This window comes from Bos grunniens, chromosome 7, assembly GCF_055505025.1.
Source record: "Bos grunniens cultivar Pamir isolate PY7600 chromosome 7, Bosgru_T2T1.0, whole genome shotgun sequence".
Taxonomy (NCBI): Eukaryota; Metazoa; Chordata; class Mammalia; order Artiodactyla; family Bovidae; genus Bos; species Bos grunniens.
In genome coordinates this window covers 89,705,467-89,722,084 of record NC_141171.1, presented here as the reverse complement: position 1 = coordinate 89,722,084, position 16,618 = coordinate 89,705,467, and the positions used below count along the sequence as shown (strand labels likewise).

The 16,618-nt window shown below is 42.0% G+C and overlaps 1 protein-coding gene across 30 annotated transcripts in view; it reads left to right on the top strand.

Moving 5' to 3' along the window:
- The window catches only part of LOC147369947 (uncharacterized), a 779,924-nt gene that overhangs the window by 40,147 nt on the left and 723,159 nt on the right, over nt 1-16,618 (top strand). For 2 of the 30 annotated variants that reach the window (XR_015168185.1, XM_086413021.1), the window contains exon 3: nt 3,103-3,350. The exons of the other annotated variants lie outside the window; for them this stretch is intronic. Coding sequence is in view for 1 of the 2 variants with exons in the window: in XM_086413021.1 (XP_086269147.1) it covers nt 3,103-3,211 (109 nt within the window). In the remaining variant the exon portion in view is untranslated. Of the gene's footprint in view, nt 1-3,102; nt 3,351-16,618 lie in introns of those variants that run through there. 30 annotated transcript variants of the gene reach the window in all.

Sequence of the window (16,618 nt, the reverse complement as noted above, 5' to 3'; positions counted from 1 at the left end):
TGAGTGACTGAACTGAACTGAACTGAAGGCAATCAAGGAAATAATGTTGGCTTTGATTGGAATTTCTGTTCCTACTATTATCTAGGAAGGCTTGGCTAGCCTGTATAGCAAGGAAGATGAGGCAGTTAATGTACATGTATGTAGGGAAATGTTAGGGTGTGGAAATGGGAGTATGTGTAAAGAAAATAAACTTAGTTTAGGAGAAGGCAATGGCACCCCACTCCATTACTCTTGCCTGGAAAATCCCATGGGCGGAGGAGCCTGGTAGGCTGCAGTCCATGGGGTCGCTAAGAGTTGGACACGACTGACCGACTTCACTTTCACTTTTCACTTTCATGCATTGGAGAGGGAAATGGCAACCCACTCCTGTGTTCTTGCCTCGAGAATCCTGGGGACGGGGGAGCCTGGTGGGCTGCCATCTATGGGGTCGCACAGAGTCAGACACGACTGAAGCGAGTTAGCAGCGGCAGTTCTAGACATGTTGGGATTTCAGGGCTTCCCTGGTGGCTCAGATAGTGGAGAATCTGCTTGTAATGCAGGAGACCTAGGTTCCATCCCTGGGTCAGGAAGATCCCCTGGAGAAGGGAATGGTAACCCACTCCAGTATTCTTGCCTGGAGAATTCCATGGACAAAGGAGCCTAGCAGGCTACAGTCCATGGGCTCACAAAGAGTTGGACATGACTGAGTGACTAACTCTTTCACTTTCATATTGGGATTTCAAGGGTAGTGTGAGGTGTAGCTGGGAGTATGAAACTGAAGCTTGGGTGGGAATTTATGCCAAGAGACAGACAGCAAACCTTACAATCGAAGCCAGGAAAACTGATGCTATTTCCAAAGAGAAAGTAGAGAGACAGAACAGAGGGCCTGGTACTGAGCGTGGAAGGAAGCGCCTGTTAAGGGGTGTTGGAAGACGAACAGCCAAGAAAGAGAATGGAATAATCAGAGTAGTAGGATGAGAAACAGAAGAACGGTATTTTCATGCAAATCAAAGCAAGTTTAATAAGACTCTTTAAAACAGCTCAGTGGTATGAAACTGAGATGTTTAGGCTCTGTGCTTTGTATCTTAACCCCCTTTATTTCATGATACATGAAAGAGTTAATAAATATTTGTACATATAAAGAAATAGCCCAGGAACACAAGTATTAGGAAAAATAGAGTATGTAGATATCTTTTGAAATTTTAGTATATTTGGAAGAGGCAAGCATAGGTTTTAGGGATTTCAGGAGAGAATGAGAATATAATAAGCGCAGATGACATAGATCACATGTTTGATGAATTTGGATGGAGAGAGTAATATATGAAATAAGATACTTATCAGATACAGCAGAATCCAATGAAAGGATTTAAAATATTGGAATAGATCTTAGTGTGACTAATGGTTAAAGGAAGAAGACAGTAGGAAGAGAGGAATTACAGCAAAAGTATTAACTGTAAGAAATGCATGTCTTGAACGTTTTCTTATCTAGGGAATTTAGAAACAGTATTTATAGATGTATCTATTTTGATATAGTACTATGAAAAATAATTCAAATCTAATCTGCTTCAATCTACTTTATTGTACAGTATAGAACCTTAGATCATGGGATTTTGGAATTCCAACAACCCTCATCCTTCTTATTTTATGAAACAGAGCCCAGGAACTAAGTCAGATCTTAAAGACTGGTATAGATTCAAGGATTAGCCAGAATGAGGATTAGCCTAAAGTCACTTTCTCTTGGTATACTGATTAATCGAACAATCCAAAAAATCTACCCTTAATCAAAAGCACAAAAAATGGATACAACTTCTTGAGCCCCCCTTTGTTTGTGTCAGCTGGGGTGCAGGCTACACTACTCTAGCACAGTGGACCTGATCCCCTGATCTGGTGTATCTCAAGAGTGATAGAAGTTTCTCTCTCTCTCACGGAAAAGTATATAAATGAATGGTATAGGCAGGGAAGCCTGGCATGCTGCAGCCCACGGGGTCACAGAGTCGGACACGAGTGAGTGACTGAACTGAACAGGGCTGTTGGAGAAGCCCTGTCACCATTTCATAACCAGCAGCAGGGAGACAGAATTCAAGGCTGATAGTCTATACAAAGGTGACTCAGAAATTGTATGCGTGCCTTTTATACATCTCCTATCGGCCTAAATTTAGTCATATGACCTCACTTAGCTACAAAAGAAGCTAGGAAATATAATCCGTAGTGGGACACCCTTGCTGTTGCTGCTTTTTAAATTCTTCACACTCTTGTATAAACATTCCTCCTCATAGCATTAGGTGTTTCAGATGGGAGAACTGAGGCAATGAAACAGACAAGTGAAATGAATACTTAATGAAACATCACAGCATATTGAATAAATATGAGAGAGATTAACTACAAATTTACAGAGGCATCTATTTAAAACGACAATGCTATTTGGGTGCCTGCTCGAGTTTCTACCATGCAGCATTTTCAGCCAGTGTGTGTCTGTTGTCTCTGGGCAATTACAATTATTCAGCATCAAAATCTTAGCTCTGGGACCAGAAAAAAGAATCTAAAAAGCATTCACTGATAGTCTGATTCAGAACAACTGCTTTTCCCTTTGGTCTATTCATGCATTTTTCAATCGGCATTAATGTAAAGTACTTCGTGGACTCTCTTCTACATGAAATCCTTGTTCTCTGCTTGGCAGCCATCCTGGCATGAGGTTCTAAATGGTCATTCTGGGATGGTAAATCAGCAATCCTCAGCTGATGGGTCTAACAATGAGGAGATTGCTGGAGGCAGGTGGTGTTGTGAGGCTTAAATCTGTTGGCATTAAGTGACAATTCATATTTGCTACAGGAGCAGTAAATTGCACTGTTTTAAAACAGGAAGTCTGAGTTAAAAGCTGTGTAAAACCATTATACTGTAGCCAGCACTCCAGGCTTTTCTAATTAGGTCATTTGGAAAAAGATGACCTTTTAGTTTTCTGTGCCTCTTTGCTGGGGACACATGTTTCTAATTATCATTTGTATGTTACTACGCCAAAGCTGTTGACAAGCTGAGCTTTTTTGTGTAGTGTGCATGAGCGTATGTGTATGTATGTGTGTGCCTGTGTGCGCACTCTATGAAGTTAATAATATTTTTGTGTTCTAGCCCTGGCCAAACAGAAGAAGATGGAAACAATGTGTGCTGTAATTTTAACATCAGATCAACCAAAAATCATATGGATTTGAGTGAAGAACACACGAAGGGATATTTTTGACATCCCCAGTGTTTTAGGCCAAGTTTGACTGTACCTTTGCCTGAAATCAATATATCAAATATTTCTTCGGTTTTGGGCTGGCAAGTGTGAACACACTACATAAGTTACAAGGGGGAAAATGAATGTCAGTCCACACTGTTACTAGAAATATACGTGCTGGTCATGCTTGAAATTCTGTCCAAGACCAAAAATCTTTTATCTTCTAAGGCTCACGTGTCCTTCTGTATGCTATTTTTAGAATGTTCACAGATGCAAACAAACACTGTCTTCTAATGACCACTTATTCCAAAAGAGGTTCTGGATAAAGGCACAACATGAGTGTGATTCAAAAATATATTCCATGTATGTGGAGCTAGCCCAAGAAGCAAGGCATTCCCTAAGGCTGGTTTTTCCGCTGACTTCCTTTTCTGTTGCGGGAAAAGTTTCTCAACTATCACTGATAGCACATTTTCTTCATCTGATATCACAAAATCATAAACTCACATTGCTGGCAGGCCTTTGAGAAGTCTTCTAGCTCATGGTCTGCCTTGAGGCCTTTCTGAACTTAAACTCTCCTGGAATGTAATGGTCTACTCTTTACTTAACAATCTCTCACAAGGGAGACTTGACAAGGAAGGATGGTACTATCTAAATGTTTAATATATAAATTACCCTGGCAGTTTGAGGAAAATGTATGGAAGATGAGTTGAAGTTTATTATGAAATTGCTAATAATTTATTCAACTCAATTTTCTCTTAGAAGTTCTATAGTGGGTAATGATGGTTCTCTAATGGAGCAGTTTCAAGTCTGGAAAGGGAGCTGCCAGTCATAGTATGACAGAGGTAGGTGAGTTACTAAGGCACCTTGAGCTGGAGTTCTGAGCTGCATAGCCATCAGTCAGACCTAGGTGAATCTATCACACAGGTGAAGGGTTTCCAGTGATATGGAAGCTTTGGCCTTTCCTTTTCTTTTTTCTTACTCTTGGTTGTTGGAAACTATTTACTGTTGAGATGTTTATCAATAATTAAAGCATCAGTTGCAAGTGGCTGAAAGGAACCTTTTGAATAGATGATAGGATGGAGGGTACGTGTCCAGGAGACAGTTACTCTGACCAGTCCGACAGCTGGTTAGGGTCGCATTCGTGAGATTGCCGTGAGAATGCACAGAGTAGATCTCCAGGTACAAGCACTGTAATGGACCAGACTTGCCCAGATGTTGCAGGCTGACATCTACCCCCACATTTGCACTCAAGCCACACTTCCCAGACAGGAACCAAGCCAGGCAAGGTTACTAAGGCAGATTCATCCTGGGTGACATGCAACTCCTCTGACAGCACTCTTTGATTCCTGGACTTGCCCACTGCCTTGCGGAGCCTCACTCAGGCTGCTGAATGGTCCAGGAGGCTTCAACACGACCTTATTTCTCATTTTGCTTCACTCAAGGTTTGGCTTGTGTATGAATCTCACTATTCTTCTAGTTTCCCCTGGCTTCCTTCTCACGTCCACCTGCACTTGCCCTAATTAAATCCTTGACCGGGTAGTCATTATGCCCTGAACACCACAAACACTAGGATGAGATACTTGGAAAATTTTATTTTGAAGGCTCAAGGGTTTGATAAGAGAATAACAAAGTGAAAAAAGGAGAGCTTACCACTGGTTCAAGTCTCATCAATCCTAGATGCCATCTGTCCTGCTCATTACAGGGAGCATCCTTTTCACTGATTTTTCTTAGTGTCTTTCCTCCTGTAACATTTTAGAGAGTCATTTTATCTCCCTTGGAAGGGAATCCCCTTGAATCAGATCTTCCTGGAAATCTGGGCAATTTGTCCCTATCTCCTTCCTCTTTTCATTACTGAATGAAACTTGAATCTGCTTGCCTATGCCCAGTGAAGGCAGTCTACTGACACCTGGCTGTAAAGTGCCAGCATTTATGTAAGACACCAGACAAGGAGTCTAGGCAGCTAGTGCTGAAAAATGCAAACTCCCAGCTGGGTTTCAGGAGAGTGTTTTCAAGGCCAGGTGAGGGAGAGGGATCTTAGGATTTGTGATCAACTCATGCAGGAGAAGGGGCTGACAGAGGATGAGATGGTTGGATGTCCTCACTAACTTGATGGACATGCGTTTGGGTGGACTCTGGGAGTTGGTGATGGACAGGGAGGCCTGACATACTGCGGTTCATGGGGTCACAAGGAGTTGGACACAACTGAGCAACTGAACTGAACATGAACAATTTTCTGATTGGTGGATGGTGAAGTAACAGGGCCATATCAGAGGGATTAACATGATCAGTCCTTGGGCTCCAGTAGGCCTGGTGTCTTGTGTGCTCATGGTCATCAAATAGTTAACCTCTTCCCTTTGGTAGGGGTTTTCCTATCTGTAAAACAACTCAGGAAATGTGCATCAGATGCTGTTATCTAGGTATTCCAGAGAGGAGCTAAAGTAGAAGATAATGGAGGAGGGATCTGTCCCAGGAAGGCCCCATGGGGTCCTAGGCAGTTAAAATTTCTCACCTTGGCCAAGAAATTTAAAAGGAGGTTAGCACCATACTGGTACCCACAGAAATGCTGCTCGCAAAGCCGTCATTAGGCCTTAGAGTCTGAAATCCCCTATTTCAGAATAAGACTTGGCCTTTTCTTTTGCACAGAACAAAGGATCATTAAAGTAATTCCCCCCTACTCCAAAAAAAAAAAAAAAAGAAGAAGAAGAAGGACTCTTTACATAAGATTATATATTGCTTTTACTCCCAGAACAGAAATGTCTTTACCTTGACGCTGTTGACACTTTGGACCTAGTAAGTCTTTGTTGTGGGAGACTGTCCTGTACATTGTAGGATGTTTAGCAGCATGCCTGGAGCACCACCACCCAGTCATAACACCCCAGAGTGTCTCCACACTTTGCCAAATGCCCCCTGTGGGCTGCATCACTGCTGGTTGAGAACTGCTGCCCTGGAACAACAGGGACAAACTGAAGGCATCTTTTAAGATAGCATTTTACTTCTATATGGAGGGACACCTGCAGTGCACATTAACTAATGCTAACCTAGAAAGTCAAGTTCAAGGAAGACGGTGTATGAGTGTGTGTGTGTATGTGCGCGTGTGTACACGTGCATGCATGCAGCCATCTATCTCTGTTTTGCTGTGAAAAGTGACTTGATTTACCATCAACAGGATCACTGGCTGGTGCAGGAAAAAACACTGAAAATTTCCCATTCTCTGCTAAACCAACCACACAGCCAAAGCATTGAAATATGTATAGAACTATATCTTGTTACTTCCAAAAGTAACAGAGATCTGCTTCTGTCTTTACTTTTATTTACAGTGAGAAACTTGCTTATATGACATAGGGGCATGCCTTTTCAAGTTTGGATCTCTTGACTGAGTCACGGACGCCTGTGCTCTGGGGCCACTTTTGTGATGCAGGCTGTTCCGGAGGTGGAGTGTCCCTGGAGGGAATGAGGGCAGTGCCTGCAGCTGACAGTGGCCAGCTGCTGATTTCTTCTGGTTATGTCTGACACATCTCTGTTGTCTGCTGCATTGTCAAATTTCTACCACCTGGATTTATCCGATGTTTTCACCTCACTGGTGAAAGCAGGTCTGTTTGCTAGAATGACCCATTGAGGTCATCTGAATTTTGGCCTTCGTTTTAGGATGACTCTGAAGGGCAAACAACTTTTGGCAGAGACTATTGTGGTACGTAGGCAGAGGTGAAGTTTTGTTTACCTATTTGGATCATTGAGGATTAGACCTAGAACATTGATAAGGCCCAGTGATCTAGGAATTGGGATGTATATGAAGATCTTACTCACCATTTAGGCTTTTCCTGATATATAACATTTTCTGGCTTGCACATATTTCCTCCTCTCCACCTTTGGATCAAATCATAGAACCAAGACATATGCAATGTAGCGGCTATATGATGTTGCAGAACAGAATACGCCTGAACTTCAGAATGTATGGAAAGCACAGCGATTGCTGTCAGAATTCACAGAACTGGGATTATTGTTGAAGGTAAATCTCACATAGAAAGAGCTGTGGGAGGCTTTGGAATGTGGATTAGGCTTCTAAGGTTGAGCAGGAATTTTGATTGGCAGAGAGAAAAGTTTGTGCAGCATAGATGTGGGATACGTGTCTACATATCGAAACAGTCTGAGTGAAAGCTTTGAAGTGAAATGCTGCTGGGAGGTGGTCCTGGCAGAGAAAATTTTGGCAAGATTTTGACAATTTGGACAGGTAGGATGGAGTCCATCCTGTGGCATTTAGAAACTTGGTAATTTTTTAACTACTTCTGCAGCTGTAATGACAATAGAACCACTAAAATATGACTTGGGGGTGGTACCCACTGTTCAAGAAACAAGTCTCATCTATAAAGCATCACAGAAAAAAATCCATTTACTGAGAATATAACAGGACAACAAAAGTTCATTTGTGAGAGTTTTGCTGTCCAGAAGTAAGCAGGGAGTTGTGAAAAATCAAAAGAAATTCCTTTTTTGGTGAGTGATGTGCATAAAAATGAGTAAGCATTACTGTGCTTCAGTGCTCATGGACATTGCATGGCATGGAGTTTACATGGTGAAGAGCATCTCTCGATGCTAAGCACGCAGTAAGGTCTGTAGTAGGAATGCGCCACAACTTGAATATTGATTTCCAAGCTATTGATCTTAAATCGTCATAGGCTGATTTTATAGATACAAAGCATGTCGGCTAGGTTGCTTCTAGAGTTTCAGATCAGATCATTTTACACATATACTGTTAGCTCGGAAAGATTGGGACTAAGGGTGGATGGTGATTTTTAAGTCTTTTTCTTCTTCTATTTATTGAGGCTATTCCTCTTCCACTTGGGTTCATAGAATTCCAAAAGAGTCTGAAGAAAAACAACTTAAGTTTCAACTCAAAAAAGAAAACATAAATGTTACTTCCAAACATTACCATTATTTAAACTCTGCATTGTTCCAAAGACATCTATTAAAAGAGATTGTTTACCACTGAAGAACCTTCTCTGAGGCATATTAAAAATTAAAAAAAAAGCTCAGTATATTTCATGAGTCCAAAGTGGAGATAACTGATTAAATTATAAAAATCAAAAGCTGGAAAATTGTGGCTGCATGTAGAGGCAGGGGAAGACAAATCTTTATTTTTTTTTAATCTTTCCACCTGGATAAGAGGAGGAGTTGGGATAGGAAGGCAAGCCGAGTGTTTGGTAGACATCTCTTGCAGTGAACGTTTGATGGTTTGATCTTGGGGTCAGCCACTGCACTGCTGCCAACCTAAGGAATAACCCTCAAACGTTGGTAGTGAAGATGTCTGGTTCTGACATGAGGAGCTGTCTCTCCCCTTGTGTGGTGGAGAACACCAGGAGAACCATTTTTCTACACACTCAAGGTGGCAAAAGAGTTTTGGAATTAGAATAAGTGAACTTGGACTACACTAAACGCTGTTGGGTGGGTCACATAGACTCTCTGCCCCTCTGTTTCCTCTTCTGTTCGTTGGGGCTGCTCCTCTCAAAGGTCCCTCTCCTGCTCTAATTAATTTGTTTCATCTTCTAAATCTATGCCTCCAAAATTCATTGTTTTCTATTTTATGTTAAAAATTTATGGCATTTTTGATCTCATTTATGTTTTTATCTTAATGAAAAATAACATTTTACTTTTTCCCAGGAGATCACTTTAGTTTTTAGCTTTATTGGAATATAATTGACATAAAACAGTCAGCTTAAGATAAACAATGTGTTGATTTGATACACTTATATTGAAAAATGATTACCACCTTAGCGTTAGTTAACACCTCTGTCATGTCACATAATTACCATTTCTTTTTCATGGTGAGAATATGTAAGAGCTACTCTCTTAGCAATTTTCAAGTATTAAAAAAAAAACACTTAAAATTAATGAGTCCAGTGGACGCTGTTATAATATGGATCTTTATTATCCTGTGGCTTCTACAATCTCTGGGAATATAACAATGTAACCCCAAAGGTACTTCAGTTAAGGGGGTAGGAGATTAAGCATTGTGAACTAATATCTGCTCTTATTAGTCAGAATAGGGTCACTTATACCATGCCAACAAATTATCGCAAGGTTTTAATGGCTTAAAATAATAAAGGCTTAGTTTTCCTCGTGGCATATAGCCCCCACCAGTCAGCTGGGGAGTTCTGCTTGTTCTTAGTTCAGGGCCTAGGGAGAAGGCAGCTCCATCTCTGTGCTTTTGTGATCCAGGCTGTCAAGGCAGGACAGTAGACATGCAGTGAATCATTTCTTGGCTCTTAAATCAATCACATTTCCCCAGCCCCAAGTTACAGGGGCATACCCAACTGCAAAGAAGAATGAGGCAATGCCATTCCACAGAGTTCCAGAAAGCAGCAAAAAAATATGGTGGACAGGGCTAATGATGACCACATGAGCTAAAATCAAGAATGGGGCTGAAGGAGGTGCCTGGGAGATAAGGACAGTTTTGGAGGTGTCACCACAAGGTGGCCAGCTGCCCTGGAGCCTCTTAGCGAACTCACACAATATATTCAGGACTAAGTAGTATTTCACTTTACTGTTCACACACTCTGCTTCACAATATCTTTCTCCAAAGAGTATATGGGACTTTTGATGACAGTACCGTCACATGCTAGCCCTGCTTTCCTGAGATCACTTTCAGAAACTACCTTGGATGAAATCATGGGGTATTTTGAATCCTTTGGTTGTACATGATAGTTTCCTACATGGTTTTCTCTTTGAAACAGGTTAAATATAGCCATTGTCTCTGGATTTTACTAGTTTAATTACCAAAAGGCCACCTTATCTCTTAAGTTCTTAAAGGGTTCGGTTCAGTTCAGTTGCTCAGTCGTGTCCGACTCTTTGCGACCCCATGAATCGCAGCACACCAGGCCTCCCTGTCCATCACCAACTCCCAGAGTTCACCCAAATCCATGTCCATTGAGTTGGTGATGCCATCTAACCATCTCATCCCCTGTCGTCCCCTTCTCCTTCTGCCCTCAATCTTTTGGGCAGGGTCTTTTCCAATGAGTTGGTTCTTTGCATCAGGTGGCCAAAATATTGGAGTTTCAGCTTCAACATCAGTCCTTCCAATGAACACTCAGGACTGATCTCCTTCAGGATGGACTGGTTGGATCTCCTTGCAGTCCAGGGGACTCTCAAGAGTCTTCTCCAACACCACAGTTCAAAAGCATCTTAAAGGGTACTCATTATCAAAAGAAGAGAGTATTCTCCTTTTGATACTCATGTTATTGCTTCATATGGAAGGAGGAAGGACCTGAGAATACAGTTGCTCTGGTGGTGGGAGTAGCCAGTCTAGCTGGGGTCCTTTTCAGTGGCCCTAGGGCCTCTGACTTCTGGTTGTGTGGGAAGTCCATGCCAGTTTTATACATCTTCCTCCACCTACAAAAATATCCGATGACCATTAGGGAGCATTTTCCTCATGAGTGTATCTTTTGGAACATGATGCCAGGCGCTGTAGAAAATCTGAAGTAAACCACGCCTCTTCTCTTTTTTGGAGGCTCCTATTTTTTACTTTATTAAAAAATAAAGTAATGCCAAAAAGGATCATAGAAACTGCGATGAATTTAAAGTTGTTGGATGAAATGCTTCTTTTCAAAACTGTTGCCAGTACGTCTATGAAAGTTTAGGTATAATTTCATTTGGAGATATCAAAAATCTAAATTGGAGTCTTATTTTGAATATGAAGCTTATGCCAAATGGTTCTCTTGGATCCCTCATCCCCATTATTCCCATGATCGGTCCTAGAAGTAACTGTAAGCCATTCTGTCTGCCTTTAAGACACTCAAAATCAACTGGGTGAGCAGTGTTAAAAATGCTAATACAGGTGGGTATATAATAAAGTGCTTAGTTGGCAGCAGATACTGGATGTATTTTTTAGAGTTCAGAGAATGAAGCGGGTTAGAGCAGTCAAGAGCTTGTGCATGCAAGACTTGGGATAAAAGGATTTTAGGAACAAAAACAACAAGATACTGATTCCTCCTATAAGTTTACATTCAAGTCAGATTGGCTCCATTGGACCTCTGAGCTCTTCTGAGTTCCTGTATAATTTAAGCCCTGTGTTGCTGTCCCTTTGAAGCTGGCTAATATGTGAAGCCACAGCCACCAACGATGCAGATTTGAGAGTGAACAATGGACTCTGCTCACTCTTCCTTTGAGTCCAGGAGGGAGCTAATAACTTTCCTTCCCGGGCATGCAAACCCTAGTGGGGGATGCCCAGTGTGGATGGCTGAATTGACGCAGACGAGCCTTCTGGAGGGGCTTCTAAAGACCTCCTGCCTTTGAAGTGGGTCAGGATACCTCATGTGGAGCTGTCCTAGGCATGGTGGGACCAGATCCACAAAACATTCTCGCCGTAGTGGGGCTGCGAGCATTTCCTCCAGCCTCCTGTTTGGACAGCAGGAGCCCAGCAGGAACCCGGGGAGCACGCCCCATGGAGTCACCAAGTCTGGAAGAGCAGTTACCACCCATCGAATCCTGTTCCCCGATGTGGTGCTGGCTGGAGCGGGAAGGGGGCTGCTCATCAGACTGAACTTTCTTTCCTTCTAAGAGATTTTTTTTTTCTTCCCTCTTTAAACCAAAGGCAGAATTTTTGTTTGAAAATGATTTCTTAGACTGGTTTTAGTTAGAAATTTCCATAGGGAACAATGGAACTATAGTACATTTCTAATTTAAAACTTTGCATTTGTTGATGAAGTCATGAAACTAACTAGACTAGGCAACGCAAACATCTGTTACTTTCAATCTTTTCTCCTTTAGCTTGCAGCAAAATTGTGGCACTGGTCTTGGCATGTGGGCTCTGTGTCTGATCAATATTTTAAGGGGTTTGGGAATGCACAAGAAAGTATAGATAAGAGTCTCTGCTCAAAATGTATAATGCATTGCAGATTGCACTGTGGGTTTCTGAAACAACAAAAAAAATTGTGGTGGGTTTTTAAGGCAGTTTGGCAGAATAGTCCTACTCCTTGATGGAGGGTATTTAAGTTAATGTTAGTCACAACATAAAGCTCAAGTTCAAAATTTGTGTCTCCCTCCAATTACCACACATCAAACTACTTGAAATGGAAACAAAACTGAACTTCTCTGGGGCGGGGCGGTGGGGGTCGGGGAGGGAATGCAAGGCTATTTTGATGATCAAATGTATTGGGAACAAAGGTTCTAGTCAGCTGTGTTGGATGTGCTGCTGGGAAGTTTCAGCCAACGTGGCTGTGGACTAGTTGTGATAGCTGAGTAGGGCGGCTCTTGCTATCAGCAGCCTCTGGTAGGGAAGGTGAATCTAGGCCTGGGAGAGGCAAGGACCAAACTCCCAGCACTCCCTGAATTGGGGCATGGAATGCACTAGCTGCTGGGGCACGGCTTCTGAGTCACCCTGCACAGGTCCAGGAGAGCCACAGAGACACAGCTCACTTTGGTGCTGGAAAAGCATTCACATCCTAAAACAAATCCTTATGTGCCACGATTATTATTATTTTCTCCCAAAGACTTCTTAAAATGAATGCGACATGGAGATGGTTGCTGTTGCTGTTCAGTTGCTAAGTTGTGTCTGTCTCTTTTGCAACCCCACGGATTGTAGCCCTCCAGGGTCCTCTGTCCTTGGGATTTTCCAGGCAAGGATACTGGAATGGGTTGACAGTTCTTACTCCAGGGGATCTTCCCAACCCAGGGATCCAACTTTCCTCTCCTGCCTTTGCAGGCAGGTTCTTTACCACTGATCCAACAGGGAAAGCCACTGAGATGCTTGCTATTTAACAAAAGTGCTGTTACAATATTACCTACCAGGAAATTATCATCCTGCTCAAAATATTAAAGGTTATTTTCTTCCCTTTAAAAAAATTGAAAAAGTTTCCTTCTGATGCACCTGTCCTGGGCAGCCCACAGCCTGCTGGGTGGTGCTGGGAGGATACTATTTATAGGAGAGGAAAGACTTTTCCTCTACTGTTGCAGTTTTATTTATTTATGTATTTATGGCTGGGTCTTCTTTATGTATTTATGCTGTACATAGATAGGGCTTTCTCTTGTTGCAGCCAGTGGGGATTACTCCAACTGTGGTATGCAGTCTTCTCATTGCGATGGCTTCCCTTGTTGCAGACCATGGGCTCTGGGTGTGCGGGCTTCAGTAGTTGTGCCAAGTGGGCTCTAGAGCACAGGCTCAGAACTTGTGGCTCATGGGCTTAGTTGCCCTATAGCATGTGGGATCTTCCTGAACCAAGGATCGAACCAGTGGCCCCTGTGTTGGCAGGCAGATTCTTAAAGACTGGACCATCGGGGAAGTCCAACAGTCCCAGATTTGTTGGAAAGATTGAAGGCAGAAGGAAAAGAGGGTATTACAGGATGAGATGGCTGGAAGGCATCACCTTCCAGCCATGACAAGGCATCAGCTTCCAGCCATGACAAGGCATCACTTTCCAGCCAAGTTCATGGACATGAACTTGGGCAGACTTCGGGAGATGGTGAGAGACAGGGAGGTCTGGTGTGCTGCAGTCCATGGGGTTGCAAAGAGTCAGACACGACTAGGTGGCTGAACAGCAACATACTGTCTTAATACGGGAAGGGAAGGGAAGTGTAGGCTACTTAGGGGAAAGTAAATGATTTGGGGGAAAGCTATAGGGCTCTTAGAAGAAGAGATGGGAGGTGTGATATTTTGTGACAAAGTTTGTCAGGGGGTGGGTGGACTTTTAGTCTCCTCTCCTGTGGTGAGTCCATCTTCTCTGGTTGATGAAATTCCTGTAGTGAGAGGGGAGATTAATGAAAACTGGATTCTTTTGGACGATCTGTCTTTAGGCAGATGAGGGAAGTTTGGAGAAAGCCTCCATGAGGCTTCAGCACAAAATAATATACCAAAGCAGCATATTATGGGGTGGCACGTCCTGAACTCCTCTGAATCCAGAAGGTAGTCTTATCTGGCTGTCTTATCTTATCTTATCTACCCGTCTATGAGGTCCTGGACGGGTCTAAGTGGGAATGAAGGGCAGTCAGGTGAGCTGACTTGGTCTAGCGCTCTCTCTAGAGGACAGGATACAGAGATCTTGGGCTTTGAAGTTGGATGCTCCAGGGAAGCTTGGAGTTAAAAGTGGTAAATTGATTGTTTCCAAGCCTTTGAAAGCTTCTGCTGAATACTTTTCTAGACTGACCAAGTTCTACTTCTTTTCAATGCTCTGTCCCTTAGGGAGACTTTTGAGTCTTAAATAGTCAGGTCTTCTTGGCTCCTCAGCTTCACAGTGGGCCGTTTTCTCTTAAGAGGAATATTGGTTGCCTGGGAAATATCAGATAATACTCTGATTTCTGTTTTTCCTCCTGCATTTTGTAAGATCTCATTCTTGCCACTTCAAAAAATGAACTTTTTTTTCTTGATTTTTAGGGCCAAGAGTTTTTTTCCTACTTAACTTCTCTCACGAATTAATAACTTCTGATATGTTTGCATCATATGTCTAAATCTGAATTAAAAACTGGATTGCTGTTAGTTTGAAAATCTAGAATCTGACTTTTATAATGACTGAGTTTTCACCTCTGCAAATTACTGCTTAGTATTCTGCCATGTTGGATTTTATTTTCTTCCATTCTCTTACTTTAGAAGTGAAAACAGTGATTTTTCACCATTGTAAATTGCAGTCAAAAACCTCACAAACTTAAGCAACTTTCCATGCAACTTCAGAAATATTTAAAAATAATTTCATTTTTTAAAAGTTGTAGAGAATTCCCAGTTTGAGTAACTGTTTTTCATTAATTACGGAAGCATAGCTCATCTTTTCTTCCATTCCTTCCATGTCCTGTCCCAAGAGCACATTCTCTCCATCTTTACCCACTGTTGACATTTTCTGTCCTCTAGAAGGATACATTTCATGTCACTCTTTGCTCATCTACATTCCCATTATGATCTCTAACATCAACCTTTATAGCATCTGTGTACATATAGTCCATCCTAAAGGAGATCAGTCCTGGGTGTTCATTGGAGGGACTGATGTTGAAGCTGAAACTCCAATACTTTGGCCACCTCATGTGAAGAGTTGACTCATTGGAAAAGACCCTGATGCTGGGAGGGATTGGGGGCAGGAGGAGAAGGGGACGACAGAGGATGAGATGGCTGGATGGCATCACTGATGCAATGGACATGAGTTTGGCTGAACTTCGGGAGTTGGTGATGGACAGGGAGGCCTGGCGTGCTGCGATTCATGGGGTCGCAAAGAGTCGGACACGACTGAGCGACTGAACTGAACTGAACTGAGCCTGCTTCAGAGGACGATTTCAGGTGCCCTTCGGTGGTTGGATGTCACCTTACCTGTATATGTCCTCCTCACCCTTAGACCCTGGCCTTGACTGTGCTCTTGCAGATACGTTGACACACAGGGTTACATCCACATGCTACAAACATGTGCACCCACACATCATATGCAAATTTACATGGCATTCAGTAAAACTGTGTTGAATCAGTAAACATACACCAGTGTGTGTGTGTGTCTGTACATGAGGGTGGTTTATTTTGCTTGTGTGCTGCGGAAGTCAGCACTGAAAAGTTTCCTTCAGTTCTGAAGTTTCTATTGTGTAGCTTCAGACATTTTCCTTTCTGGATAATTCCTTTTCAAAAAGTCTGAAGAAAACTTGCACAGCAATTTTGACTTACCTGTAGGTGGAAGAAAGGATAATTTTTACACTTTACAGCAATTTTGGATTTTTCACACGTGGATAATTCTATGAGCTCTCAAAGCAAACACTTCAGAATTTCCTTTTCTTCAGATTGAAATGACTGAAAATAATACTATAATGTTTGTATTTTGCTTTTTATAATGATTGCTATGTATACCCATTATTATATATTTATATAATTAACATCACTATGAATGTCTAATTGATTGGTTGCTTACTTAATCCTTTTAAAAAATCTTTTGAATCTATTGTATATCTTAGGCACAAAGGAAATATTTTCTTTCTTTTTGAATCCCTGGAAAATCCACTTACTAGCTTTTAGCACTGGAAAAAATTTTATTTTATTTTTTGTTCAACTAGGCATTTAAGTTGAGAGATAAAGCAGACTTCTCTTCCAAATGTCTTTAGTATCGCCTTTAGCTATGTGCAGTGGGAGCTGGGTCACTGTCTTCTTCACCCTATCCACTTTGCCCCAGAGTGGTTGTCATTGAGGTGGTGCTGCTCCTTTATGTAGGTGACAGCATGTCTAGGAAATTTATGATAGTGCAAAGCACTGTGGAGGGATTTAGAAATTCTCTCCCTTTGAAAGTGGAATGTCCTCTACTAACCGGTAAGAATAAGCCTTTTTTTTTTTTTTTTTGGTAGTGCAAGAACTTCAGAGATTTTTAAAAGTAGGGGAAAAAAATCTCACACAGTCTAAGAAAACTGTGTTTAGGAAAGTTTGGCAACAAAGTGATAAAAGACACTGTTTTAGGGTTCTCAGGCTGGGATGTAGCTGTTTTAGTGGGC